Source organism: Sphaerodactylus townsendi, linkage group LG06 (genome assembly GCF_021028975.2).
Source record: "Sphaerodactylus townsendi isolate TG3544 linkage group LG06, MPM_Stown_v2.3, whole genome shotgun sequence".
NCBI classification, from domain to species: domain Eukaryota; kingdom Metazoa; phylum Chordata; class Lepidosauria; order Squamata; family Sphaerodactylidae; genus Sphaerodactylus; species Sphaerodactylus townsendi.
The window spans coordinates 26,046,419-26,074,165 of NC_059430.1; the positions used below are offsets into that span (position 1 = coordinate 26,046,419).

Consider the following 27,747-nt stretch of genomic DNA (forward strand, 5'->3'; position numbering starts at 1 on the left):
CTCCTCTTCAGCTGCAGGGCAGAGAGAGGGAGGATCCAAAACAGAAACAAGCGGAGTTGTGCAAAGCTGCGTGGCAGAATCTGGAATTCATTGGTAGCTGGGGCTGGTCTCCATTTTGTTCAGACCAGCCTTTCAGCCCTCAACCAGAGGCGTACATCCTATAGGGACATGGGGTCACCCACCTGGGCCGCCTGCCACCGCCCCCATGCAGGCTGGCTTTTCCCCTCCCCAGGCTCTGGTGACAACAGGAGCTGGACTGCAGAGGGGCGGGGAGGGGGCGCCCAGAGGTGTTACCCCCAGGCACCATTTCTCCTCAATACGCTTCTGCCCTGAACCCTCCCATCCTCTGGTCTTCTGCTGTGCTAGTATTCATCCTAGATCAGGGGTCTGCAGAAGCCATGCTGGCAGGGGATGATGGGATTTGTATTCCACTTGTGGAGAGCCACAGGTTGCAGACCCGTCCTAGATGAACCGTTATAATTGTCCTCATAAAATGCCCTACGCAGATGGGTCGAGAATATCATGCAGTTATCGCACACACACAAAATCTCGCATGCACACGATCTAACAACTTTATTAATCTTTTTATAATAAATTTAGAAAGCAGCAAGGGCAGAAGGCACGCCGTGGAGATGCGCTGGGCTGCGCTCCAGGCAATTTGGGCCCAGCGAAGGATAGCTGGGAGCTTGTCCATCATTGTCAGGCACGGCCAGATTCGGCAACTGATCTCTTCTCACAGTGGAACTAGAAGACAGGAAAATAAGAACGGCATCATGCCAGTCACTGCAGAGGTCGCAGGAAGAAATTGGGGTCTGACGCCAGAGGCAGGGGGGGAAGCCCCCGTCATCAATCTGCGACTGTTAGCCAGGCAGGGTTCCTTAGGGGAGACGGGAATGAGGAGTGAAGGTGGCAAGAAGAACAGGCGAAGCTGCCTGCGAGACGGGCAGGAAGGCAGACGAGGCCACGGAGCTTGGCACCACAGGGGTTTCTGCGCAAGCAACCAGAACAGGCAGTCATGGAGAAGAAGAGTTTGGATTTATACCCCCCCTTTCTCTCCTGCAGGAGACTCAAAGGGGCTTACAATCTCCTTGCCCTTCCCCCCTCACAACAAACACCCTGTGAGGTGGGTGGGGCTGAGAGAGCTCCGAGAAGCTGTGACTAGCCCAAGGTCACCCAGCTGGCGTGTGTGGGAGTGCAAAGGCTAATCTGAATTCCCCATATAAGCCTCCACAGCTCTAGCGGCAGAGAGGGGAAACAAACCCGGTTCCTCCAGATTAGAAGGGCAGGGCTCTGCCAGGCCAGCCAGCCAGGCCTGTGTATCAGCAGTCTGCAAGGTCCTGTATTTGGCTATGAGACCGTGGGTGGCCTTGTGCCTTCAGCGGAGGCAGGGTAGAATAAGGGATCAGCACAGCCCCGTCTGGCAACTCACCTGTCTCAAGGCGGCAAACGCTGGCCCAAAAGCGGCCTTGACCTGGGTCCTGCTCCTGATCCACTGAGGCAGCTTGCTAAGGACAGCCGGACGGGCATAGCGGTGATCTAACAGCACGATGCTGGCAAAGTCGTCTTGGTGGCGAATGGCTCTCCCTGGCAGAGAGATACGTCAGAAAGAGACCGCTCAGAGCCCTGTGGGTTGACAGTTCCTTGCAAGCCCTGTTTTTTTCAGGCTGCGCCTAAGAGCCCCAGAAGCAAGTATGAGCCCTGCCCCTCTTCCTGCTGTGGAAATGGGGCTGGCAATTGAAGCTCAAGGAAGGGATGGTCGGGCTTCACTTTAGGGAATCACCAACAGCGTTCGGTCTTAGACTGAGCAAACCCTTACACTGAGCTACCAAGACTGAACCTTTGGCACTCCACTGCTCCGGTGAAGTCTGAACTTGAAAAGAAAGACACAAACCAATCACCACCAGTTCAATGTGAATTTAGATTTTGTGGGGGAGCTGTAAGCTTGGTTGTGGTGGGTTTTCCAGGCTGTGTGGCCATGATCTGGTGCAGTGGTGGCAAACCTATGGCACACGTGCCAGAGGTGGCACTCAGAGCCCTCTCTGTGGGCACGCGTGCACGTGGCAGGTGCACGCAGGACCTGCTGGAGGCTGGAGCAGGCTGACTGCTGCTGCTGCTCAAGGGGTTGAACAAACAAAACGTGTTCCTTCCAAACACCGGGGAAACGTTCAGACCCAAGTTTTTTGCCAATCGCCTGGGCGATCAAGCCTAGGGTGGAGGAACCAAGATGCATTTAGGATTTTTTTTAAAGCACACCAAGGTCTTTGCTAGTTTGCTGGCAAGGAGGCTTGCTTCTGAGTAAATCTTCCTAGGGTCGTGAGTCACCTGTTCAAAGCATTGCACGCTTGCTTCACCAAGCTTACTCCCAAGTAATGTGTGCCTCGGTGCCAACCGTTTTTTCTAAACTAAAACCTCAGTATTCAGGTTAAATTGCCGTATTGGCACTTTGCGATAAATAAGTGGGTTTTGGGTTGCAATTTGGGCACTTGGTCGCGAAAAGGTTCGCTATCACTGGTCTGGTGGATTTGACCAGATCCACCAGACCATGGCCACACAACCCAGAAAACCCACCACAACCAGTTGAATCCTGCCGTGAAAGCCTTTAACAGTACATTAACTTGTAAACTTCCTTGCAAAGAGGGTATAAATTCCTGGCCCCATCATTTCTCAGGATGGGATGCATGGGGCCAAGCAGAGCCATATCTTGTAGCCGCTTTTGCCTAGATGGGGGTTCTTAGCTTCACCCAGTTTAGTAAGATGCTGCTGGTTTACCAGGCTGGTAAGCAGTAGCTGCAAGGCCCTGCTTGTGAGTTGCTCCTCTGCCGCCTTGGTCATCAGATACTTGCTCTTTGCACAGCTGCTGACTCTGACGGAGCTGCCAGGGTGAGCAGCAAGTGTGACGGGAAAATTCAACCTGTGTGCCAGCCCTGCAGATGGCTTGGTGTCCTTACCTATGGACTGGTTCACCGCTTTCATGCACAAGTTCTCAATCAGGGTTCGGCCTGGTGTTTGGCCTGCGATCTTTGGCTGGAGGGAGGAAAAATCAAGGCGGCAGAAGGTGTGAATTAATGAGCAAGCTAGACCATTCCAGCCTTCCCGCCTGCCTACTGTGTGAGCTAGAACAGGGCTGACCAATGTATGGCTGCCATCAAAGAGGGCTGAAAAGCAGGGAACGGCCCCCAGGGTTGATTGTGCAAGATTCCCATTTGCTGCCGCTTGTGGCTGTGTCAAGCAATGATAAGGAAGGATTCGCCGAAGGCATCAAGTATCCTTACAGTGGAGAAAAGAGCACCTTAGTCTGATGTCTTAAGAGGAGGCTAAAGGCTGAATTCAAATCAAAGCCAACTTGAATTCAGCAGAAACCACACAGAGGAAGAGAAAACCCTGAAGGAGTGGAATATGGCTTGTGCATTGGAACGGGACCTGCTCCGCCCCACCACGCACTTTTCACCCCTTCCCCCCTGCATGAATCAAATAGAACGTGGCTCCCTTAGACAGCAGCAGCAGCGTAGTGGTTAAAAGCAGATGTACTGTAATCTGGAGGAACCGGGTTTGATTCCCTGCTCTGCCGCCTGAGCTGTGGAGGCTTATGCACTCCCAACACACGCCAGCTGGGTGACCTTGGGCTAGTCACAGCTTCATGGAGCTCTCTCAGCCCCAACTACCTCACTGGGTGTTTGTTGTGAGGGGGGAAGGGGAAGGAGTGTGCAAGCCCCTTTGAGTCTCCTATAGGAGAGAAAGGGGGGATATAAATCCAACTCTTCTTCTTCCCTTTGCTTCGCTGTTCTGCGGCATTAAAGGCATGTTTACTGATGAAAGAAACGACGGCTGGCTGAGCAGGCGCAAGCCAATCATCACAGGTCAAATGCACATTTCCTTCCCGTCATAGAAATCCTTCTATGATATCTCCCAAGGTGTATTGAGCGCATTAGCCTTGCGCGTTTGATCCCACAGGCCAATTTTTATGCATTAAACTTAACAGCGGGTAATCTGACATTTAACACCCACTGCAATCAAGCCGTTAACCTTTGGTCTTCCACAAGAATATAGGAAATAACTTCAGCCCCTCCCGTTCGTGAAGCTGGATGAAGCGAAGATTGTGCAGTACTCTGCGCCCACGGTGTGTCATCTGTATGGCTGACACAGGGAAAGAAATTCTTTCCTCAAAAAAAAACAGCAAGGAGAGCTGAACCACAGACTCCTTAAAACCTGACTAAGCCCTTGACTTTAAAACACAGCGCACAAAGGATCGGGGCCTTTACCATTGTCTTATCGAGGTAAGCCATTTTCTCCTGGAGTTCTGGAGACTTGATGTTGGGGTAAGGCATCCCCACCATGACCACACACCTAGAAGGGAAACAGAGAATACAAACACTCAAGAACTCTGCAAGCTTCTGTAATGCCATTTAGCAGGGCTTTGTCAGACAGGCCTGCTTCATTCTACGGTTCGCCACGTGCGTTAGAAACTCCTCCTATTCCTATACTCTGTTTCACAGAAAGTTAAAAGGGAGGTCAGTAGTGGTGGGGCAGAAGTGCATGTTTCGGCAGTAGAAAATAGTCCTGAGGGACTATGAGCAGCCGAGAGAGCGGGGGGGAGGGGAGGCGGAAGGGCAGGAAGCGTGGCCCTTACCTGTCCATGGCGTGGCTGGCTTGCCTTCCTCCCTCGCCCTGCCGGCTGCCCCATCATCTCCCTGGTGCTGCCCCAACTCCTCCTGAGCAAGCTGCTCATTCAGGGTTTATTTAATACGTGCCTCTTTAAAAAGCGATGCAGCTGCAGCAACCGGTGTCCAGTTTGGGGGGGGGGGCGGTTGGAGGGGGCTTGGTGCCCTCTTTCCCTAGAATTCAGGTGGGCTATTCATTTGTGCCAGCACTGCAGTGGGGCTGGTTCAGGCTCTCTTTTGTCGGCATCCCATGCAGCAGGCTGGGTGGCTTTGAACAAGGTTGTGCTGATGGATGGAGGGGTCACTGGGCTGTTTCTGAGGCCTAAGGCAGAGTTTGGGAGTCCCGGCATCCTTCTCTGCTGTTGCTGCTATTTCATTTGGTCCCCAAAAAATATGTTTGGATTTTGCTCAGGGCTTCCCTGTCTAGAGCAGCGATTCGGAACACCAACGGCAAGGACTCCGGGAGAGAAGGAAGGGAAGACACCAGTAGAAATGCACAGGTGTGATGAGGGAGGAGGGCCGACGCTGTCTCAGGTTGCCTGTCCACATCGCTAGAGGGGGGGGGCACCTTTCCCTCATGAACAGAAACCCAACTAGTTTCCGTGCAGGTGGCTTTTGAGCTGTACCCTCCGCTGCCCAGTCCCCCCAGCTCTTCTGTCAGCCCCCCCCACCCCCCCGCAAGCAGCCTGTCCCCAGGAGGGCGGGTGTGGCGATAATCCCGCCGCTTACAGACCCGTCCATTGGCCCAGCACTGCCCACCCTCTCCACTGGCAGGGACTACTGTGGTGCAGGATGGGATGTAAGTGAAGGCCCAGCGCTGTCAAGGGAGGGGCACTTGGGAGCTGAGCCAGAGGGCATCCTGGGTGAGGGGAGGGCGGAAATTGGCAGTGGTCTTAAACACAATGGAAGGACGCTGCAACTGAAGGCAAGGACTCCTTTCAAGACAACCCATTTAGGATCCGAGGGAACAACATCTACTCCCAATTCTTTCCACTCCCTCTGCAAAAACACTTAGGGGAAAGGTGCCAGCCCCCCACCCCACCCCCCGGGATTTCTTTAAGAGAATGGCTTGCTGGGAGCCCTGTCTTTCCCCCAAATGCATCATGAAAATAAACAAACAAAAGCTCCCATTCTTGGTGTTTGGGGAAGGGGAAGGCTTGGAGGGGGGCGGGGGAGTGGTGGCAGATGGATTTACAATTCCCCTTATATCTTTCAGTGAGACAGAGTATAGAAACCCTCATAATAGCTCAGGGGAGTTTCCAAATGGAATAGTCAGAGGATGAGGCTAATGCACATGCGTTGGCTACTTATAGGAATGGATCACGAAGCCAGCCGAGCCTGTGCCTGTTTCAAAATATCCCCCCTTCTGGCCATACTCAACCCAACAGGTCTCATTTCCATTGAGAGCATTTTGCCCCTTGAACAGGGGAGGTGAAGCAGAGAGAAATGACAGCTGGTCAATGAACAGCTCGTGGGCAGATGATTGACTGAGTAGATCTTTCCAACGGCCAGAGACATCTAGGCAATTGCTTTTTGTCCTGACGTCTTATTTCACCCCCCTCAGCATTCTGATTGAAAAGAGCCAGGATGGTGAAGTGGTTAGAGAGTCAGACCAGGATCCGGGAGGCACAGGTTCAAATCCCAACTATGCTATGGAAGCTTTCTGAGTGACTGTGGGCCGATTACGCACTCTCAGCTGCTGACACACTTCACAGGGGGGCTTGTTGGGAGGGTAAAACGATGTCAGCATTTTTGGATCTACGTGGAGACCCAACGCCTAAACAAAACATTCTATACCTCGCACAGTGTGAAAACTACAGCTTACTATAGAACGAAGAGCCCTCACACCTGTGGAGGAATCCCAGACCTTTCAAACGCAAGCCCGGTCTTTACCTTCCCAAATTGTCTGAAAAATTGATGCCTTCGCTCATCTTCCCACCAACCACAGAAAACAGCAACGCTCCCGTTAGGGCGGCTCCTGCGTGGCTGCAACGCTGCCGGAAGAAAATCCCCCCCAGCAGGTTAGCAAAGGCTGGAGGAGCAGCAGCAGCAGACACTTTGGATTCAGGCAGCTGCGTTCGGGTCTGCACCCCCCCCCCCTTCTCACCTTGATGCATTTGGTATATTCTGCCAGCACCTGCTCCACTTGATTTGCTCTCTTCGGTTCTTGAAATATCTGATAAAGACACAACGCATTTGATGTCAGCGGCTGAGCAAAGCTTCCCTGACATAACTGGAATATTCACTGAGACCTTCAGAGTTATCTCGATCACACACAACAGAAACAGCTGGGCTTTGGGTCCAGTCCAGACCACATCAGTTACTTGCATCAATTCCACCTTCCTGCTGCAGCCCCTGCTATTTCATTCCCCCAATACTCCAAAAGCCCCACTTTGCAGAGATCAGTGGGTTGCAGTGGGAGGAGAGGAGGCGAGACTGTTCCATCCTGCTGATGGAAAATTTAGCCTGGGACTCAGCCCTTTGGTACTGGGTACCAAATATGTCAGTCACACAAACAGTACTGCAGCAAGCCTTTATTGGCATAAACAACAATACAGCAATGGTAAAGGACTGATTTAAAAACAACAAAAATATACAATACTGGAAATAAATGTGAAGTGAAAGGAAGTCTACTGGCATTTAATAATTTCCAGCAGAAAGCCTGCCACTACCATACAGAGAGAAGGATCAGGATTGTCCAGCAAGTAGTATAATCTAAATAAATCAGGGAGAAATATGTCAGTCAAATCTTTAGCTATTAAAAAAAATCATTGGAAACCACAATCGCAACCATGGTGCTCACCAATTTGGGTGAGTGAAGCACACAGAAAGGGGGGGGGGGCGCTCTCTGTAACATCAGCTGCCCTAGTGGGAGGAATTGCACTTCTTTGCCATGATGAGCGGTAGTGGAATGTTATATAAGTGAGCACCTGTGGACAGATTCGCTTCGGAGGCATGGATCTGGCAGGTCCCAGGTGTTCCACCTTTCTTGTGACACTTTGCTTTAAAAGAAGGGAACATGCAGAGTCTTTAAGAACCCTCCCCCCTCCCACAGTAGGCTACGTTTCTCCTCCCACCTCTCATTTTGGACAGTCGATCTCCTCTGCATGACCGATTCCCCATCTGTTTCCAACTGTTTGGGAAAACAGAAGGGACCAGGTACTAGTTTCTCCAAAACTCAGCCAAAGGCATGTGGGAAAATACGTACGAGCGCCCATCCCTTGCTAGTACCACGGCAGAAGACAACACTGTTGCTCATGTTAAACGGTTTGACCCAGGGGTCTGCAACCTGTGGCTCTCCAGATGTTCATGGACTGCAAATTCCATCAGGAGTTTCTGTGTTCTACAAATCAAAACTGCGCTGATTTGGCTGGATGGCCATACTAGTCTAATCTACTTTTAACAATTGGCATGAGTTAATGTACTTCTGCGGGGCTTGTGAAAACAGGCCGGCCCTGCATACAGTTCGCTAAAAAGTTGGAAGGTTTCCAATTCCAAGCTGGCTTGTACCGTTTCGCACTGCCTCGTATGCAAACAAGAGACGGTCTCTGCGTTTGCAAGAGCCATGAAGCACCATTTTAATATAATTGAGATCTAAGTACAGTGGTCAGTCGCCCAGCAAGTATCGTTTATTCATTATTGGGTGAGGACTGGCTATATAAACATCCTCTCTGCTTCACCATGCGGGCAATAGGAAACGCTCAAGGAGGGAGAAAAAGTAGCAGACCAGAGACCCACAATCAGGGGACGATAATAGCTGGAGCTCAGAATAGCTCATCTTGGTTTAAAGCCCCAGCTGTCAGCGGGCTGTGCAATTACCTTCTTCTTAGCGGTCAGGCGAGCAAGCAGTCCAGTCTGTTCCCAGTGTGCATACACCTGCTTCTCATATTCATAGGAGGGGAAGAAGCACACCACACCCCCGGGGACAACGTTGCAGAGGTTACGGAGAATTCGCCCCGTCTCATCCATCTGAAAGAGAGAGGCGGCCACCTCAGTCTCTGGGGCTCCTTGCTTGATTGCCAAAGCCTCGCCTCGAAGTTGCACGCACGGTCAGCCGCCAGGCCCCAGCAGATGCTGCAGTAACAGATGAAGCTTTCTCTACTTTCAGGGGATAGGAGGCACCAAACCGCGCATTTCAGCAGCTGGCTTATATAGAGGGGACTGTCCAACCAGGGCAGGAATCATGCAAAACTCAAAGATCAGAGGTGATCAAGCAGCAGAAGTGACCGCCAGGTGTTCATTTCACCCCGCTCTCTCCCTGCTGGCCATACATATATCCACCTACTTGTATTGCAAGGGATTGTGACAGACTTTATTATAGAAAGGAATCTAGATGAAAAAGCAGAATATAAACACAGAGACTGCGTGCCTCCTAATATATTCCTACAAAAGGGGTTCCTACGTCTTGGAAGGTTATGGTGGTGGGGGTCAAAACTGGGCCTTTCTCCACGGCAGCCTCGAAAATTTGTGTTGTTTGGATTTCTCAACCTTGGTAAACTGCTTGGTGAGAGAGAGGGTTTCCTGAACTTTCTCTGAGAGTCAGCGTGGTACAGTGGTTAAGGTATTAGACTAGGACAGTGATGGCGAACCTTTTCGAGACTGAGTGCCCAAATTGCAACCCAAAACCCACTTAATTATCGCAAAGTGTCCACACGGCAATTTAACCAGAATACTGAGGTTTTAGTTTAGAAAAAGCAGTTGGCTCAGAGGCATGCGTTACTCGGGAGTAAGCTTGGTGGTAGTCGGTGGCTCTGTTTTGAAGCAACCGTGCATCTCTTCGAACAGGTGAATCACAACCCTAGGAGGGTTTACTCAGAAGCAAGCCCCATTGCCAGCAACCAAGCTTACTCCCAGGTAAAGGATCACACTTTAGTTCTTCGCATGAAAATCAGTGGGGTTTGTATGAAAATCGCATGAAAATCACTGTTTCCCCAAAACTAGGTCTTAGGTTTAATGCTAATAATCGATCCCAGTGGCCCAGGCCAACCTAGGGGTGGGTGGGAGTGTAGCGATTCCCCGCCCCCCCATGACGAACTCTGTGTGCGCGTTTCCCACAGAGAGGGCTCTGAGTGCTACCTCTGGCACCCGTGCCATAGGTTTGCCACCACTGGACTAGGATCTGGTAAAGCCAGGTTTGAGCCTCCCCTCTGCAGTGGAGACTTGCTGGGTGACCTTGGGCCAGTCACACTTCTCAGCCTCAACCCTGAGAAGTATTTAGATGGGAGACCTCCAAGGAATATTAGGGTCGTGGCACACAGGCAGGCAGCGGCCAGCCACCTTTGAACATCTCTTGCCTTGAAAACCCATCAGGGCTGTCGTAAGTTAGCTGTGACTTGGTGGCATAAAAAACCCCCCACCGTCTCTAGTTAGCAGACTGCTGCATTCATCAAGTCCCTTTGAGCAAGTCCTCTTATGCTCAGCACACTGAGCATGCGCGTATCTGTACCAAAGCCAGAATGGCACAGGTATGGTCCATGCGCTCACCTGATCAGCGCATTCCCTTTGTGTGGTGGACGAAAGACTAGGCCTACTTAGGGTTAGCCCTACACAGGGAGGTCTTGTGTCAGAAGCTACAGAGGGGAAGAAGGACATGCGTGCAGCTCTGCCTCTACCTTGCAAACAGGATCAACAGCCTAAATATCTGTGCCGTTGCAATTTGACAGGGGTAGTAGGACGGTCAGAACCAGAAGGGTCCAGATCCAGCCCAGCGCACAGGGGGATGTGTTAAGCTCTCTGAAAGTGCCTACTGCCTGGGGTCAGAATCCAGAGAGATATCTGGCCTTTCAGATGAAGGATTACCATTCACCCAGTGGTTTTTTTTTACCTTGGGGCAGCTGACACCTGGCTGTGCTTTGACACTGTCCCGTGGGTCAGTAAAGACCCAGCACTTGCACAGGGGACACCTTTAACTTTTTGACACCTCCCCTCTGCTGAGCAGCCAAAGGTAACAGGAGGAGGGCAAATACAGACCATCTGAGGCAGGTTTCTCTTCTCATAGGTGAACTCCAGCTGTTGACCGGATGGGCCACTGCAGAGGACGACGGGTAAAATGTTGTCTGGGGGAATCACGTGACCTGATGATACGACAGGCAGGAAGAGTTAGAGGAAGGGAAGCTGAACTGGGGGTCCTCTTTCGTGCTGCTGATAAGCAGGGCTGGCCATGAGAAGATGCTGCCCAGCACACTCTCCCTGGCAGGTAGCACACAGCCAGCACAGTGTGGCGATTAAGAGCAGGTGCACTCTAATCTTGAGAACCGGTTTTGATTCCCTGCTCTGCCACTTGAGCTGTGGAGGCTTATCCGGTGAACTAGATTAGCGTGTGCACTCCAACACATGCCAGCTGGGTGACCTTGGGCTACGTCACAGTTCTTTGGAGCTCTCTCAGCCCCACCCACCTCACAGGATGTTTTTTGGGGGGTGGGGAGGAGGAGATTGTAAACCCCTTTGGATCTCCTTTAGTAGAGAAAAGGGGGCTATAAATCCAAACTCTTCTTCTCGACCCCTGTGGTGCAGACATGAGACCCACCAAACCCTGCCCAAACCCACCCAGCAGAGAGAGGCAGAGAGCAGGCTCTCCACAGCTGGCCCTCTGGTAGGGCCAAGCACACCTTTCTCATGCCATGCATCTACGCTGCTGGCTCTCTGGGCAACTGACTAAGGCTTCCTAATAGATGGATCACCCCTGCTTGCCAGCAAAGTCAAGTCCTGCGTGATGAGACTCGTGGATCCCCACACGCACCGTTCCTAAAAGAAACAAGTTCCACCTCTCTTAAGAGGCACGTTCATTTCCCGTGGGTCACCACACAATGCGCAAGAACTGCCTTCCTCATCAGGACCGAGGGTGGATAATCACAGTCACTGAAGCAGACAACAGGATACCACAATGACAGGCAGGGCCCCCCAGCTGCCCGTGGGCACTCTTGGAGGTCATAACTCACACGGGCCTTGGGAGACAGCTCTGAGCGACGCAAGAAGCAGGTTGCAACCCTGTCGACGGTTGCATGCAATTCCACTTTGGGATGGGCACAGCCTACACCGCCTGCTAAATCTGCGTCATTCTTTGCACTGAACATTTAGTAAGAAAAATGAGAAATGTGCATACTGGGTGGGGGATACACTTCTCGATAGCACTACACAGGAGCAGGATCTAGGGATACAGGTGAGCTGCGTGCAGTTCTGGAGGTCTCACTTCAAAAAGGATGTGGACAGACTGGAGTAGGTGCACAGGAGAGCAGAGAGGACGCTCAGGGGCCTGGAGACCAAGTCCTGCGAGGAAAGGCTGAGAACTGGGGGATGCTCAATCTGGAGAAGAGGAGGGTTGGATGGGGGGGGACATAATTGCTTTCTTCAAATACTTGAATGGTTGTCACATAGAGGAGGGCGGGGAGTTATTGCTCTTGGCAGCAGAGTATAGGACTCACAATAATGGGTATAAATTATGGAGAGAAAGGCACTGGCTGGATACTAGGAAGAAATTTTGTTACAGTAAGAGTAGTTCAGTAGTGGAACCGGCTGCCTAGGGCGGTGGGGAGCTCCCCCTCACTGGCAGTCTTGAAGCAGTGGCTGGACAAACACTTGTCAGGGATGCTCTTGGACCAGGGGTGGCCAACCTATGGCACCCCAGATGTTCATGGACTACAACTCCCATCAGCCCCTGCCAGCATGGCCAGCACAGTCCATGAACGTCTGGAGTGCCATAAGTTGGCCACCCCTGCTCTAGGCTGATCCTGCAGGGAGCCGGGGGTTGGATAATTAGATGGCCCAAGAGTCTATGGTTTAATGTATTGTCGAAGGTTTTCACGGCCAGAATCACTGGGGTGCTGTGTATGGTTTCCAGGCTGTATGGCCGTGTTCTAGCAGCATTCTCTCCTGACGTTTCGCCTGCATCTGTGGCTGGCATCTTCAGAGGATCTGATGATCCATCAGATCCTCTGAAGATGCCAGCCACAGATGCAGGCGAAACGTCAGGAGAGAACGCTGCTAGAACACGGCCATACAGCCTGGAAACCACACAGCACCCCAGTCTATGATTTAAATCAAACTTCTGTAACAACTTCTGAAATCACCATTTTTCTCCCAGAAATAAATTACCTGGATTCCCCCTGCTTTGGAAGAGAGGAGAGAAAATTTTCCTAAAGTCTAGATTGTGGTGGTCATTATACAAACGCACATTCCTGTGGAAACGCAGACCTGCTGAACTCAACAGGACTTACTCCCCAGCAAGAGAGCAGAGTCCTGCAGCCACAACTGCATCTCCCAGCTTGGACTTTCATGCCAAAGACAAACGGTTCCTCTTTTCCATCAAAACATCCATTCCCCAGCTCTTGCCAGCTAACGTTGGCTGGGATTCCCCATGCAAAGCGCAGGCTGAGGTGAAAAGCAACTGGATTCCCTTTTGGCTGCAGTGTTTTGTAGAAAAGCAGGCGCTGGCATTGCTCTTTACAGCACCACAGGAACCGTCAGGCAGGAGTGCTGCACAAAAAGCACCAAGACTCACCGCAGGAAAACTCCTCGATCCTACCAGCGCCCACGCCCACGCTGGTGAACAGCTGCTCCCGGAAATCAGCTACCTGCAAAAAGATGCTCTTAGCAAGACTCAAGCAATGTCACCGGCACTCTGTCTTGGGGGGAGCGGGGTTTAGAGTTAAACACATTGCCAAGTAACCCAAGTTTTGCATTAAAAGGACAGAATCTTGCTCTTTTTTTCCCCATTAAGCCAATAAAGGACGTTTGACTAATCCTACATTTTGCATAATTTACTCTTCTAGTCGCAGGAAAGAGCAACAGACAGCACAGAAGCACCACCTGCTGACCGCTGGAGATTCTGACCAAGTGCTGCTCACTTGCATTCAAGCATTTTAAGACTAGAAACCGCAAGTTGGGATTCCCAGACTGCCAGATTCTGCAGCTGATGCATCCCATCGTGTGCCATTCCTACAGAATCGTGGCAAATGAGTGATGTGGCCATTGGGGGTGGGGGGTGAGGGAATGACCATTTTGTGAGCTTGCACAAGTCTCTGCCTTGTTTTCCCACTGGTAAAGTGGGACCAAGGGTAAATGAACCATATTGCAGGCTTAAAACCAGGCGAAGATGTCACCCATCTCGTGAGACTTAAGAGGAACGGAACAGCCAGCTGTAGAGCCAGCGTGGTGCAGTGGTTAAGAGCAGATGCACTCTAATCTGGAGAACTGGCTTTGATTCCCTGCTCTGCCACTTGAACTGTGGAGGCTCATCTGGTGAACTAGATTAGCTTGTGCATTCTAACACATGCCGGCTGGGTGACCTTGGGCTAGTCACAGTTCTTCAGCGCTCTCTCAGCCCCACCCACCTCACAGGGTGTTTGGTGGGGGGGAGGGAAGAGAAGGGAAAGGAGTTTGTAAGCCCCTTTGAGTTTCCTTACAGGAGAGAAAGGGGCTATACAAATCCAAGTCTTCTTCTTCTGTAAAGTCAACACAGGAGGAAGGGAAAGGAGAGGCAAGCCTACAAAGAGCTGCCATTCAAAAGTAAGGTAGGCATGTTTACTGAAAGCATCACGACATCAAGCTTCTTCTATGAACTTTGGTTTGGTTTCCAAAGGGCTTCCCCCCTCCCTACCCCTAAACAGAACTGCTTAGAAATCATCCACAGTCTTCGCACTCAGTTCCATGTTCCTTTTTCTCTCTTGACTGTGCCCCAGTGGAAAGGCATCTCTTCCCAGGGAGAAAAAAGCATTTGTTTACTTTATTGCCGCCCTGCCTTCCTCCCTATCATGGACCTCAAGGTGGCTTAACACTGGACTCCCAGTCTCCCCCTCCCATCCAGGCACTGCTCAAACTCCGCCCTGCTTAGTTCCAGTGAGGATGCTGCATCACGCACCTTCACGTCTCAGCAGATCCACACCTGTGCAGGGACACCCTCCTGAAAGACATTCAACCTGGCCATCTTCAGACACGCACAGAGAAGCTCTGAATGCCGGCTTCTCACCCAGGCTCAATAACCACAGGTGGACTGAACCACGCCACTGGCCAATCATATTCCACGTGCAAGGGCTGAGCCACAGCATCTGCACTGATTGGTACAAGGGCTAAGACGGCAACACAGAGGAGCCGGGGCTCGGTTGAAGAGCCTCCGCCTGGCGTGCAGAATGTCCCGGGCTGAATTGGTGGCATCTCTAGTCAAAAGGATCTGTTCACAGGCGACGTGAAAGACCTGCTGACAGTGAGCAGACAATGCTGACTTTGACGGACAGCTCCACGGGTGAGTTTGTGTGAGTGACAGAAGGAACACTGGCCCACCGCGAGCAACGATGGGCACCTCGGCTATTCCTCCCGCTTCTTTTTTCTCCCTGAGCTCCGGCTCCGGATGCTGCAATGCATCCCGAATCCCACCAGCCACAGGACCACAGCAAAGAGTGGCAGCGCCCCCAAGTGGCCTAGCACCATCAGACGCTACCGGGAGCCCTCTGCTGCAGGATTCCAAGTTCTCGTTTCATGACGCTTCAGTTACCGAGGGGGGTTGTCTCCTCTTTGCTTTTAGACAGCCAGAGCCGTGCGAAAGCTCCAAACATCACACTTACATAAATAATTCCCCTATTTCAGAGGCCTCTTCCTTGTTATTTTCTTAATAGAAACAGCACTAACAGAGTAACTGCTGTGCTCTCTTGCTGTACAGTCAGTCTTCTGTTGTGAAAGGAGAGAGAAGACAAGAGACAGGGTGCTCATTTCTCTCTTTCCTTCTCCCTCCCTCTCTCTCGACTGAGAGCGTTTGTTCTGTTCCCCAAGCAAAACTGTTTCTGGCACCCTGTGCCCAGCCAAAACAGAGTGGGAGAGTCACAAGCAAGGTTCAACAGTTCAAACAAAAGGTTTAATATTTAGAAGAATGGAGACCCTAACTCCTCCCAGGGTCTGCCTAAAATAAAGGACTTGCTTGACTGGACCGTAGAAGCTGTAGACTTTTGTTCTTTCTTTGACTGCTTCCAAGAAAGTCCACTTCATTAAGTTCCTGGCTACTATTCTCTGTAAACCTCAACTTTGTGCTCTCTGTACACCTTTGACGTGACAAAATACTGCTGCCTCCTTAGGCACCTGTATTGAACTGACTGAACAGGGGGATTACTGGGTGATAACAGAAGACCGCTTCTTGGGAAAAATTTTAAAGGGACAGGGGCTAACTAAAATTCCCTCCCTTAGAAGACTACACAGAGGACTAAACCCATGCTAGATATGGGGTAACTGAAAATAATAAAGGCTTCTGTGGGGGCATGACAGCGTTCATATCATTGGTGTGCTATCCCAAAAGCTCATGGTAGATTACAATATTAAAAAAGCAGTCAATACTTTTTTGCCATTGAGTCACAGCTAACTTGTAGCAACCCTGTAGGGTTTTTAGTGCAAGAGATTTTCGGAGGTGGTTTGCCATTGCCCGAGTTTGGAGAGAACTGTGACTGGCCTAAGGTCACCAGGCGGACTTCCATGGCGAGAGTGAGGATTTTGAACCCAAGTCCAAGTTTCTCACAGATCCTGGGTCTGGACACCACTCAATGAATTCAATCACACCTTTGGTTGGCTCTTTCACCATTCAATACCGAACCCTTTAAGCAGAGAGAAACAGTAGTGTGTTGTGGGTTTTCCAGGTTGTATGGCCGTGGTCTAGTAGCATTTTCTGGTGGGTTTTCCGGGCTGTGTGGCCGTGGTCTGGTGGATCTTGTTCCTAACGTTTCGCCTGCATCTGTGGCTGGCATCTTCAGAGGTGTATCACAGAGGGAAGTCTGTTACACACTGTGGAACTTGTTATGCAAAGATGTGGTTGAAAGTATTGTATTGCAGGTGGGGCTTATCAGTCCAGGGAGTGATTCACATTTTTATGCCCTGCAGTATCAGTAGTATTGGTGAATGCAAATCCTGTGGCCACTGAAATTCACAAGCACCAAGACAATTTAAACAGGAAAGAAGAGACTTTGAAAATTAGCAAAGCTTGGCTACCAATACTTAAAAACACCAAAAGCAAACCCCAAGGGCATGCTAAGTTCATGAACAATGGACTCACCCAAACACATCTTTGTATAACAAGTTCCACCCAAACATTTACTGATTGGTTCCCCACCCTGGGACATGGACAATATATACCCCAAACATTTCCTTCTCTCTGGACACAGTGTGTAACAGACTTCCCTCTGTGATACACCTCTGAAGATGCCAGCCACAGATGCAGGCGAAACATTAAGAACAAGATCCACCAGACCACGGCCACACAGCCCACCAGAACCAGTTGAATCCGGCCGTGAAAGCCTTAGACTCAAAGGAGTTTACAATCTCCTTTCCCTTCCCCTCCGCCCCTCACAACAAACACCCTGTGAGGTGCGTGGGGCTGAAAGAGCTTCTATGAGCTGTGGCTAGCCCAAGGTAATCCAGCTGACGTGTGTTGGAGTGCTCAAGCTAATCTTGTTCACCAGATAAGCCTCCACAGCTCAAGTGGCAGAGCAGGGAATCAAACCTGGTTGTCCAGATTAAAGTGCACCTGCTCTTAACCACTACACCACGCTGGCTCTTTAAATAACCTAAGTAACCTCAAAATAAACAGGGATCTCACAGCCCAAAGAGTAATGATTTTATTTCAGTATAAGCTTAGCGCTGATGAAGCTGGCTCTAGTCTGTGAAAGTTCATACTGGAACTTGTCAATCTGTAAAAAGGTGGCCCAAGCCTCCTGTTTATTTATTTTTTTCGCTAACAGGGCCGCTTCTGTGGAATTAAGAAATCCAAATTAACCCTGACTGATGTCATTACAAAAACCCAAGGAAGCCAACATGACATGTCAAGGGGCGTCCTACGTCCCGGGTTTGTTCCGTCTCTTCTTGCCACGTTTTCTGAACAGCAGATCTTTATTGAAAGGAGCAAACCTCCACCCCGTGGAAAGAGGCCTTTTAACAAAAATATTGAACATCACTGCATTCTGTCAAAGCTGGCTACACTCTCAAAGATCTGCTCATTCCGCCCTGCCTGATCTGGAGCCTCACTTGTGTATCACTAGCAGACATGGCCCAGATTTAAGGCAGGCGGGGAGGAACGGGGCCAGCCGTTGTGCCGTTACTGAAATTCCGACGTTTCTTAAAAGCACAGACTGTGCCGCTTTCAAGAGCGGTGGGGTCTAGGGATCGTCGAAAGCTGCAGGCAGCCTGAGGAAATAGGGCAAGCTCTACACACTTTAGTGCCAACCAGATTTTACATATTAAAGGCTGGCGCAGCAAATCAAAGGGAACATCTTACTAATAAGAGAATCTCAGGTCTTCCTTGGTGCCTCCACAGTCCACAAAAAGAGCGACTGCTTAAGGCAAAAAAAAGACCCTGTGAACCACTCATGATAATAAATGGAGGTAACGTAATGAAGCATGATACTGCAGGGAAATTACCGCAGCTGATCAGAGATGAGGGGGTGTGGCACAGTAATGTCGGACAAGGGTTGCCATCCGACACACGCCTGGTTCTAATCCTACCCAAACAACTCCATCTCTCTCTGTGTTACTAATTATCACATCCTTTTAACCTCGAGGGCTCAATAGAACCCCCATGTTCACAGACAGGAGACCACTAAATGCCAGTTGTGGGACGGGGGGGTGGGGGGGAGACAAAAGGAAAGGCTTTGGTCTCTGTACGCCTTTGTTGTGGCTGAAGGCCTTCTGAGGGCATCTTCATTGGCCACTGTGGGAGGCTGGAATAGATGGAAGAAGAAGAGTTTGGATTTATACCGCACCTTTATTTCCTGTAAGGAGACTCAAGTTGGCTTACAAGCTCCCTTCCCTTCCTCTCCCCACAACAGACACCTTGTCAGGTAGGTGGGGCTGAGAGAGTTCCCAAGAACTGTGACTAGCTCAAAGTCACCCAGCAGGAATGTAGGAGTGCAGAAACGCATCTGGTTCACCAGATAAGCCTCTGCCACTCAGGTGGAGGTATGAGAAATCAAACCCGGTTCTTTAGATTAGAATCCACCTGCTCTTAACCACTACACCACGCTGGACTCTTAGTGTGATTCAGCAGGGCTCTTCTGAAGGATCCTGAGTTACTTTGGCACATTATTTTGCCGATTCAGACACCAGAAAATATCTTCTCCCATACTGGATGCTTTAGTAAATCTTTGGCTTTACCACAGAGGACTGTTATGAAAACCAAATGGGACATGGTGGAGAAGTATCATTCACAGCTTAGGGTCTCAGCTCTTAGTCCCCTCATTCAATTTTTCTTCACTTTGTAAAATCACTTTGTGGCCTCAGGCAAGCCCAGTCTCAGAACCCCATGTGAAATGCTACGAGCCTTCTTTACAGGGCTGTTGAACAAATACTAGGATGAAACAGCAAGACAAGAAACACTTCAGGAGGGGCGGCAATGATCTTTTCAAGGTTCCTTCCCATTTTGTTGTACTATTGAAGGCTTTCACAGCCAGAATCAACTGGTTGTTGTGCCAGGAGTTCCTGGCTTAGAGGTGGGTTTTATAGCTTTAGCTTCCTATCAGTTTCACTCTCAAGATCTATGGTATTGGCATCTTCAGAGGCATGCCGTGGTAAGACATTTAACTGTGACACCCCTCTGAAGATGCCACTCATAGATGCAGGTGAAACATTAAGAGCTAAGGCTACCAAACCACAGCCACAAAGCCAGGAAAACCTCCCCATTAAAAAAAAAACACCAATTCATTTTAATACAATAACCCAAGGAGGTAGGTTAGAGAGGAAGAAAGTCTGGCCCTAAGTCACCCAGTAACGCTTCATGGTCGGGTATGGATTTGAACCCAGCTCTATTGACACCAGAGCTCCTACATCACCCTGACTCCTAAAGCTGGGTGAATCTGGTTCTAAATTCTACGCCCAGAACAAACTAATGCAAATTACCTGTCTCAATTTTACTCTGAATTGGTTAAAAATCCCATGCCCTTCGATATGCCTGACTGCTTCCCAATGACTTCAAGGACCCAAACTGTTCCCTGCACAGGCACTCACTGAGAAGCAACGGCCAACCAGGCCCAGCTGAAGAGCCAAGATCCCCCACTCACCGGCTGCATGGTGCCCCCCGCAATGATGACAGCCCGGCATTCCTTCAGCACCTTGGCAAAATGGACCGCTGGATTCAGCAGCAGGAACTTGAGGCTGCTCTGAGCTAAAGTGCCTGAAAAAGAGAGGCCAACGTATTTGGGGAGTGGGTGGCTTGCCATTTTAAGAGCACTGGGGACAGTTTCACGGTGCCGCGGCTGCCTGACATTAACTTTTTGTGTGTGTGCGGCCTGCTGTCCCCCACAAAACTGTTCTTGTCGGGTTGCAGCTTACTTTGGGCCCCACAGTGCAAAAACCCTTCCAAGAAGTGAAACAGTCTAGTAGTTGATGGTAGCGTACACAGCTCTTAAGAGCTCTCACTCCGCAGCACCTGTGGTTTCATCTCATTACCTCTAATGAGAGATGTCAAGGGAAAGCTTGCCAGCTGCCTGGAAAAAAAATGTCCTGTCCCTTAATCAGATATTGTTGGCCTCCATCCCATGAAAAGTTTCAACTGCCCACTTTCACACATTATAGCCTCTCTGCGCTGGATCCAACCCTGTTACATCACAGGGCCAAACTATTGGCTTCCAGCCCCCAATCATCACGGTTTTTAATGAGTGCTCCAAGGTGAGCTAGAAGCTAAGCGGCTGCAGGGGGCAGCGGTTATGAGAGCCAGCCCTTTGAAAGAGAGGGGAGCCCATTCATTCCCACCCCCAATTGTAGAAAAAAGGAGGGGGCTCCATTGTTATGTTAGATGGAGAGCACAAGGACTCACCCTCTATTTTGACAAAGGACTTGCAGATATCCCAACATATATTCCTAGACCCCAGCAATCTCCATATCCCGGTCTGAGAACATGGTTGCATTTGTCTAATTAACTGGCACCTAATTAACATCAAGTGGCAACCATGGGGTTCTCAAGGCAAGAGATAAGCAGTGTCTTCCTTGGTGATCTCCCATCTGAGTACTCACCATGACTGACCCTGCTTAGCTTCCATGTGAGCTCAGGCTTGTCAGGCTGACACCTACATACAAATGTATTCATATATTTGCAATACAAAACCATTCACAGGAACCATACCCAGCAGAGCCGCCCCTAGAAATGTTCAGTGTTGAGGGAGCATCTAACAATGTTGTTAGATAAACGCTTCCAGAGACACCAACCTTCTGAACAGAAACAGCGCAACTCACTCTTGGTTCTTAAACAAGCATCGCACCTCAGTTTAAGTAACCCATAATAGTAATTATTCAGGAAATACCCTCAGCGCATAGAGTACCTTGCTTGGTGAGAATGACCCTTCCGTCTTGGTTGGCTGTGGTGAGTGCAGCCAGGAAGCCCTCAATGTGCATCAGAGGAGACGCCATCTTGGGTGGGCCGTCTTCAGCCTCTTCAGGAAGGCTCTGTGGAATGCCTGTCAATCAAAAGACCCATCCTGATGGACAACCTGGTCCCAGATGGCTGGATAGGTCTAGCTGCTAAGTGGGAACTGAAGTTGCAAGACCGTTTGCAGCCACAGAAGCAGAAAGTACATTCTATGGGCTTCATCTCAGCCTTCCTCAGGAGAGAAAGGACACAGAAAGGAAAAAATTAAAGCTGCATTGTGCCCATGTGTGCTTTTTGTTTGCATTGCATAGCAGCTTAAACACCTACATCAGGGCTCCCAACCTTTCTCAGTCTGCAAGTGCTTTTGGAATTCTGATATAGCATGGCGAGGGCAGCTAAGAAATGGCTGGTATAAAATAGCTACCGTGGAAGGCACAGCCAGCTAAAAAATGGCTGCCCTAAACACTCGGTGAAGATCCTTGTGTTGTGGTGGTAGATGCTGCCAAAGCAATGTTTTAAAAATAGGCAGAGCCAGTCAAATCTTTAATGGCCAATCAGAACTGTTGTTGGGCAAAAGCCCCACATGGCCCCACCCACTTCCTAAAAACACTCGGCAGGCAGCCTAGTGCCAGTGGGCGCCATGATGGAGACCCCTCCCCTGCATGGATCTTCTCTTCCACTGAAACAAAGAGGCCAGTTCTCACACACACCCTTGAAGAAGTCTGAAGAAATTCCAGGTCAAGGCTCTACCTCAGTGGTTCTCAACCTTCCTAATGCTGTGATCCTTTAATACAGTTCCTCATGTTGTGGTGACCCCCAACCCTAACATTTATCCATTGCACAGATGGAGAACACTGGTGCAGAGTCTTAGGCGACCCCTGTGAAAGGGTCGTTCGACCCCCAGGTTGAGAACCACTGCTCTACGGTCTAGCTCACCTGGCTTCCTTGGCTGCTCCTTCAAGTTCTGCAGGAAGTTCTGCAAGCCAGCCATTTTTCGTTCCTCTGGCCTACTTTTCAAAGCTCCAGACACTTTGTGTCTTTCCGCAAACCCAAACAGCTGTCAAAAGCAAAAGGACCAGAAGCCGTCAAGAGCAAACTTTCTCTCATCCCCCTGAGCACAAATTAAGCATTGCCCTACTGCTTCTTAGCTTGTCAGTCTTGTGCACAAAGTCCATGGGGCTGACCCCCATGGGAGACGCCCTTCTCAGCAACAGCAGAGAGCTCTTGGGGAAGGTGACGTGCCATTGAATCAACTGGGCACAGACCTGTTAAGCGGAGCGATATAAGCAGGCCTAAACTGAATCAGGAGGGAAATTTTCATGAATGATTAAGTCAGTGTCAGCAATTTGTAAGAAATGGGACTAAAGTATTCACCTATTCTGGAAGCATTGCCCTAAGTAAGGCCTGACTGCCTAGTATCACATACACTACATGATCCCTGATTGGCTAGGACCATCTTTGTAACCAATTCGACTTGTAATGTGCTTTGTGTAGCGTCACCTTTGAAAGTAGTTCAGAAATTTCGTTTTGGAAACAGTTTGAAATGCAGCAGCTAGACTATTGTCAAGGGCAGAATACACAGATCGTATCACCTCTGTACTGAAAGGTCTACATCGGCTGCCTGTTTATTTCCAGGCGCAATTCAGAGCATGAGTTCTAACATTTAAAGCTCTAGATGCTGTGTTGTTTTCAGTCTTCAAAATTGCTGAGGCAAGGTTTGAAAGCACTGCAGCAGCATCTACTGACACCTTCAGAGGGGGCGGGGCAACCAAGCAAGACTCCCAGTAGACATGAGGCAGAGCTTCACACCCCATGAGACGGTTCTTTGCCCACCCCCCTGACAGCAAGACCCTCCTAGGTGGGGCATAAGGCAGTAGGACTGGAGCCATACCTTCCTGCTGATGAGGCTCCTCTCACAGTATCGCTGGACCTGTCCAAAGGAGAGAGAACACACAGGAAAGGCTCTTTGCTGAACTCCTTGTCCTTCTCAGCTGGACTGCCCCATTCGCCTGACCTCCACTAACTTGCTACTCGCTTATTAGCCTACGAACGGGACTGAGCTGCCCCTCGCCCATGGTCTGGGGTTAGAGTCAAAGCTGGAGTTCTGAGAGACAGAAGCCAGAAATCCCTCCAGAGGCTACAAGGACATGCCAAGCATGCTGGGAGAAATATCTTTCTGCCACTGCTGAGCACATGTTCAACTACAGCCACCCTTAGATGAAAAAGCTCTTCTCTCCTTTGCTCCAAAATGGCCACCACAAACACTCCTGACTTCTACAGTGCTGGAGGGTGCACTGCTCCTACCTCCCATTTGCTCCAGGGATGAATGAGAGCTCATGCTACCCTCCTAACCTACCTCACAAGATTGTTGTGAGAATAACATGGGGGAGAGGAGAATGATGTCAGCCGATTTGGGTCCCCATTGGGGAGAGAGGCAGAGCATTTTTATTGGGTGTGGGGTTTAAGTCCAGAGAAGAGTTGAGCACAAATCTCACAAAATAATTTCTAACAAAAGGACACAATTCAGGGTCCAGACATGAAGTCTCTGCCCCGCCACTAATTCTATGAGGGAAACTCTAGACCCCAGCGCACGCCACAAACATCCTTACCTTGAAGAGGTTAATATTGTCGATCTCACACTGGAAGAGAAAGTCGTTGATAGATTTCAGTTGAGCCCCTGAAAGATAAGAAAGGCCAGATATAAAACACCAAGTAGAGATGTCTATGTGCGTGCGTGTGTGGGCATATTTTTATGTGATAAAGTTCCCCAGCCAAACGGTACCACTTTATACACACCCAAGGCGATCACCCAGACACAACCTACCTGTCTGAGGAATGCTCTGAGTGTTTGGGTTTTGCTTCACATTTCCTGTCGGATACAGAAGAGCAAAGAAAAGATTGATTGTTCTAATCCAGATTAAGGCTCCATTGTCTGAACAAATGTAAAGGAAGAATTCAGTCCCAAGAGAAAGTTCAAAGGGGGACATTTAAATATAGACAAATATAGACAAAAGTATAGACAAATATAGGCAATATTACAAGCTTCGCTAGGTTTCCATAAGTACAAGTTTAGTGGGAATTCAAAGTAATCTTATTTAGGATTATTCTGGTGGTGTCCAACCAGAGATAACATAGCTGTCTGTTGGCATTTATTTAATCTGTGAGCCTGTTTCCCACCTATACCAAAGTCCTAGGTGGGATACACTTATAAAATACATAAAACAATCTTAAAATCTACTTTAAAAACTATCCCCAACCCCCACTCTACTAAAAATACATTATCATCCCTCCCTCATAATGCCAAGAGCAATAGATATTTCTATGGTCCAAATAATGGTAGAAGTTGAGGGGAAACAATAAGAAGAACTTACTCGGATTGCCTTGCCATCTGGTTCTATTTTGCCATCTGTTTTATCCTATTTTATTTATAGAATTTATATTCTGTTTTAAGTGTCAAGATTTTGTATGTTTTTTAGGGCGTAACCTGCCCTGAGCCCTTCATGGATAGGGCGGAATAGAAATATGATATAAATAAATACATAAACCAAATCACAGTCTTTCCTACTTTGAGGCAAACCCTCTACATCTCAAAATGCGATCTGACTGAAGGCCAAAATGTATGGAGCATCTCTGGAAAAAAATAGTGACTCCAGAAACAGCAGAGACCATCCAGGTGGGATTTAGCAGACCTCAACTCACCCTTACCTCCAAGAACAGTGACAAACCTCTCCAGCAAGAAGAGAATCTGTTTAATGTACATCAGGTTCTTCGCTTTCAGGCGTTTCCTGTAAAAGAGAGGGCCAAGACTAAACAGTGCCCAGAATGGAACGCATCCCTAATTGTAGGATGGGTGGAAGAGCTGGTAAGACACATTATGAGAGTGCTGTAAGGTAAAAGGTACAGTTTCCCCTTCAGTCGTACCTGACCCTGGGGTACCACTACAAGCAGTGATTTCATAGGCAAGCCATTTTTGTGGGGTAGTTTGCCATTGCTTTCCCCAGCTATTCTTTACCCCCTAGCTATGTGCTAGGTACTCATTTACCGACCAAGGAATGGATGGATGGCTGAGTTGACCATGAGCCAGCTGCCAGGCTATCTGACCCACAGGGGGCTCGAACTCCTGACCGTGTGAGTGACACTTAACCACTATGCCACGCGGCTCCTCATGCTGTACCACTAAGTAAATAATGCCACATGCAACCAAGTAATACTGGTGTAATACCATTTTTACTGTGTTCCAACTTCTGATTGGAATCTACTGTTAAAAGAGTCAAGGGACTCGCAAAGGGTATGAGATAAACCGCAATTCAAATCCTTCCCCACTAGAAGGCCTGAATCAAGTACCCCACTCTAGAAATACGAAAACCACTTTTTGATGGTTTCTCAGTTAGACAGCTGTAGCAGAAGCTGGGCGACACTTTGTTCAAACCTCTGTTCAGCAACAAAGTGAACTCAGTGAGACTGGGCCAGACTCTCTTTGTCACACACAAAACCTGACCTATCTCTCAGGGCAGTTGTGGGGCCAAAATGTGCAGGAGCCATGTACAGAGCCCTTAGCTCCTTAAAGGAATGGGTGGGATTAGGATAGACGTACGACCCTGCTGTAAAACATTTAACAGCCCAGCACCCTGCAGGTAAGTCTGAGGGGGAAGAATACACATAGATGGCCCAGCCCAGATGCTGATACGCTTTTAAATCTTATCACTGGATGAAGTCACAGAAAAATGGCCACCATACCTCTGCAACATCGCCCATAGGTTAACTATCTCATCATTATCTGCAGTAATACAGACCCACCTTGCAGAGTGTTGTATGGAATACCTTTATGTGGTATTTCCAATTTGGTGCAAAAAAAAAATTCAAGTGTTTTTAATCAGACAAGCAAGAACACCCAACTTATTCCTCTCGGAGAGTCCATTTGATTAATGAAAACTAAACCCCACTTGTACTAGACGTTTTTGTTTTGTATATGAGAATTAAAAACCAATATTCAGTATAAAGACTAGTTTAATGAAAGCAAACATGAAAGTCTACACGCTGTAACCTCATAAAACCGAAGAAAGGCATTGCAACAAACAGCATCAAGAGCTGTTTTTTTTTTCTTAAAGAGGTAGGGAGAAATGAACTTCTGAGGTTAAGCATGATCAAAGACCCAATCCAGAGCCCACAGCAGCTATAAACAGCGCCAATGCAGCATCGCCAGGCCACCTCCATAGGGCTTTCCAGCAGCACAGGGAGAAAGAAAATGCCACAAACGCACACACTGCTACCAAAAAGTCCTCCGTAGGACTTATGCCACTCAAAAGTCTAGGATCTGGGCTGCAGGAAACTAGCCACAAACCCGGGGAGAAAGTCAACTGATGTAGGCTCTGCCTCCGGGAACACCCCGCCCCCATGCTGGTATCCGATTGGGATGCCAGTGCAGATTCATGGCAGCCCAGACTTCCAGGGTTTGCCACCATGGAGCTGAGGGGCAGCTGGCTACCAACACCTCTGCCTCCTCCAACAGTGGGGGTGTCACTTGCAACAGTGGGGGAGAGTCAAACATGCTGGCGTGACCCTTTGCCAGTTCCATAGCCCAATGCTCTCCCTCATCCAGATTGGGCTGCAAGTCTTCGGTTTTATTACTTTGCCCTACTGCCTCTCTCCTCTGCAGGAAGATGAAAGATGCACAGCACCACTAGGATACCTTTTCACCTCCAATGTGCATTACTGGTAGCATGGGAAAGGCTCTTCTGGAAGCATAAATTAGCTGGGAATATCCTCACCTGTACCGCTCCATGTACTGTAAGAGCTGGGAATGGGCACAGAACAGCTACAACCAAAACAAAAAAATAGAAATTAGGCAGTTTGCCAAAAAAGGCGTGGCCAATCTGAAGGTTCTCTGGTAGAACGTCACACAGCAGAGGCCATCAGGACCAACTCACCTGAGAACCGCTAACCTCAGCGCTGTAGATGCAGGTGATAGTATCTATCAGGTTGTGGGCTTCGTCAATGATCACCACTTGATCCTTTAGTTTGATCCCAGATGCGTTTCTGGTGGCTTCGTGCAGAAGCATTTGATAGGGCAACACAACCAGCTGAAGGAGAGAAACAGACTCTATGGGTGTCCCGAGGCCTTTGCGCTCGCAGCATTTCTCCCCGTTTGGGTGTTATTGAGTTAAGCTCCCAGAGGCTCTTGAGCATCCTGCCAGCCTCTTTGTTTCAGAAACCCACCCATGGATGAGTAGCAGTTTTGAAGGTTAGTGGATTGTTAAAACAAGATCCAATAGAGAAAAGTGTGATTTTTATTCAGTAGTAACTATAAAGGTCCAATTTTACGTAGGTTATCAAAAAGCAAGTGGTAATATCTTTTAGGGGTAATATTCAGTGCAGATCAAATTGTGAGTCCTTACAATAAATGTACTTCATTTTTCCTCTTGTAATTTTTCGTCATTCTTTTTGAGTCATCAAGCTGTTTTAAGTACCAATAAAAACTGCAACTTAAAAAAAAGGAAACTCACCTCCACCTGCTTAACAGAGAAGGATGCTGCCTTGTCTCAGGAAAGTGGTAAATTCCCCAATTTTCTACCTCAGGGCAGAATTAACTGGCCCCTTTCCAGTCTGAGGCGGAAATACCAACTACCTGTCAAGGTAACATCCACCTCACAAAGGGGTGGGTGCAGCAACAATGCTGTAAATCTAAGGAATGAGAAAGTACCATCCGCATGGGAGAAGGGGGAGTTACGCAGGAGCATCAGAGGATACCTGTGCAGGAACCCATGG

General features: G+C 49.2%; 1 protein-coding gene across 3 annotated transcripts in view; it reads right to left on the reverse strand.

Moving 5' to 3' along the window:
* Nucleotides 1-558: 558 nt before the first annotated feature.
* Nucleotides 559-27,747, reverse strand: part of DDX11 (DEAD/H-box helicase 11) — a 36,827-nt gene continuing 9,638 nt past the window's right edge. For 2 of the 3 annotated variants that reach the window (XM_048502246.1, XM_048502244.1), the window contains 18 exons: nucleotides 26,910-27,062; nucleotides 26,751-26,797; nucleotides 24,688-24,767; nucleotides 23,807-23,851; nucleotides 23,592-23,659; nucleotides 22,874-22,912; nucleotides 21,919-22,039; nucleotides 20,936-21,070; nucleotides 19,679-19,791; nucleotides 13,156-13,228; nucleotides 10,629-10,732; nucleotides 8,478-8,627; nucleotides 6,766-6,834; nucleotides 6,552-6,652; nucleotides 4,260-4,344; nucleotides 2,949-3,024; nucleotides 1,430-1,584; nucleotides 559-744 (listed from right to left, as the gene is read on the reverse strand). In XM_048502246.1, coding sequence (XP_048358203.1) covers nucleotides 700-744; nucleotides 1,430-1,584; nucleotides 2,949-3,024; nucleotides 4,260-4,344; nucleotides 6,552-6,652; nucleotides 6,766-6,834; nucleotides 8,478-8,627; nucleotides 10,629-10,732; nucleotides 13,156-13,228; nucleotides 19,679-19,791; nucleotides 20,936-21,070; nucleotides 21,919-22,039; nucleotides 22,874-22,912; nucleotides 23,592-23,659; nucleotides 23,807-23,851; nucleotides 24,688-24,767; nucleotides 26,751-26,797; nucleotides 26,910-27,062 — 1,659 coding nt within the window. In that variant the 3' untranslated portion in view covers nucleotides 559-699. The remainder of the gene's footprint in view (nucleotides 745-1,429; nucleotides 1,585-2,948; nucleotides 3,025-4,259; nucleotides 4,345-6,551; nucleotides 6,653-6,765; nucleotides 6,835-8,477; nucleotides 8,628-10,628; nucleotides 10,733-13,155; nucleotides 13,229-19,678; nucleotides 19,792-20,935; nucleotides 21,071-21,918; nucleotides 22,040-22,873; nucleotides 22,913-23,591; nucleotides 23,660-23,806; nucleotides 23,852-24,687; nucleotides 24,768-26,750; nucleotides 26,798-26,909; nucleotides 27,063-27,747) is intronic. The other variant, XM_048502245.1, reaches the window with a different exon arrangement.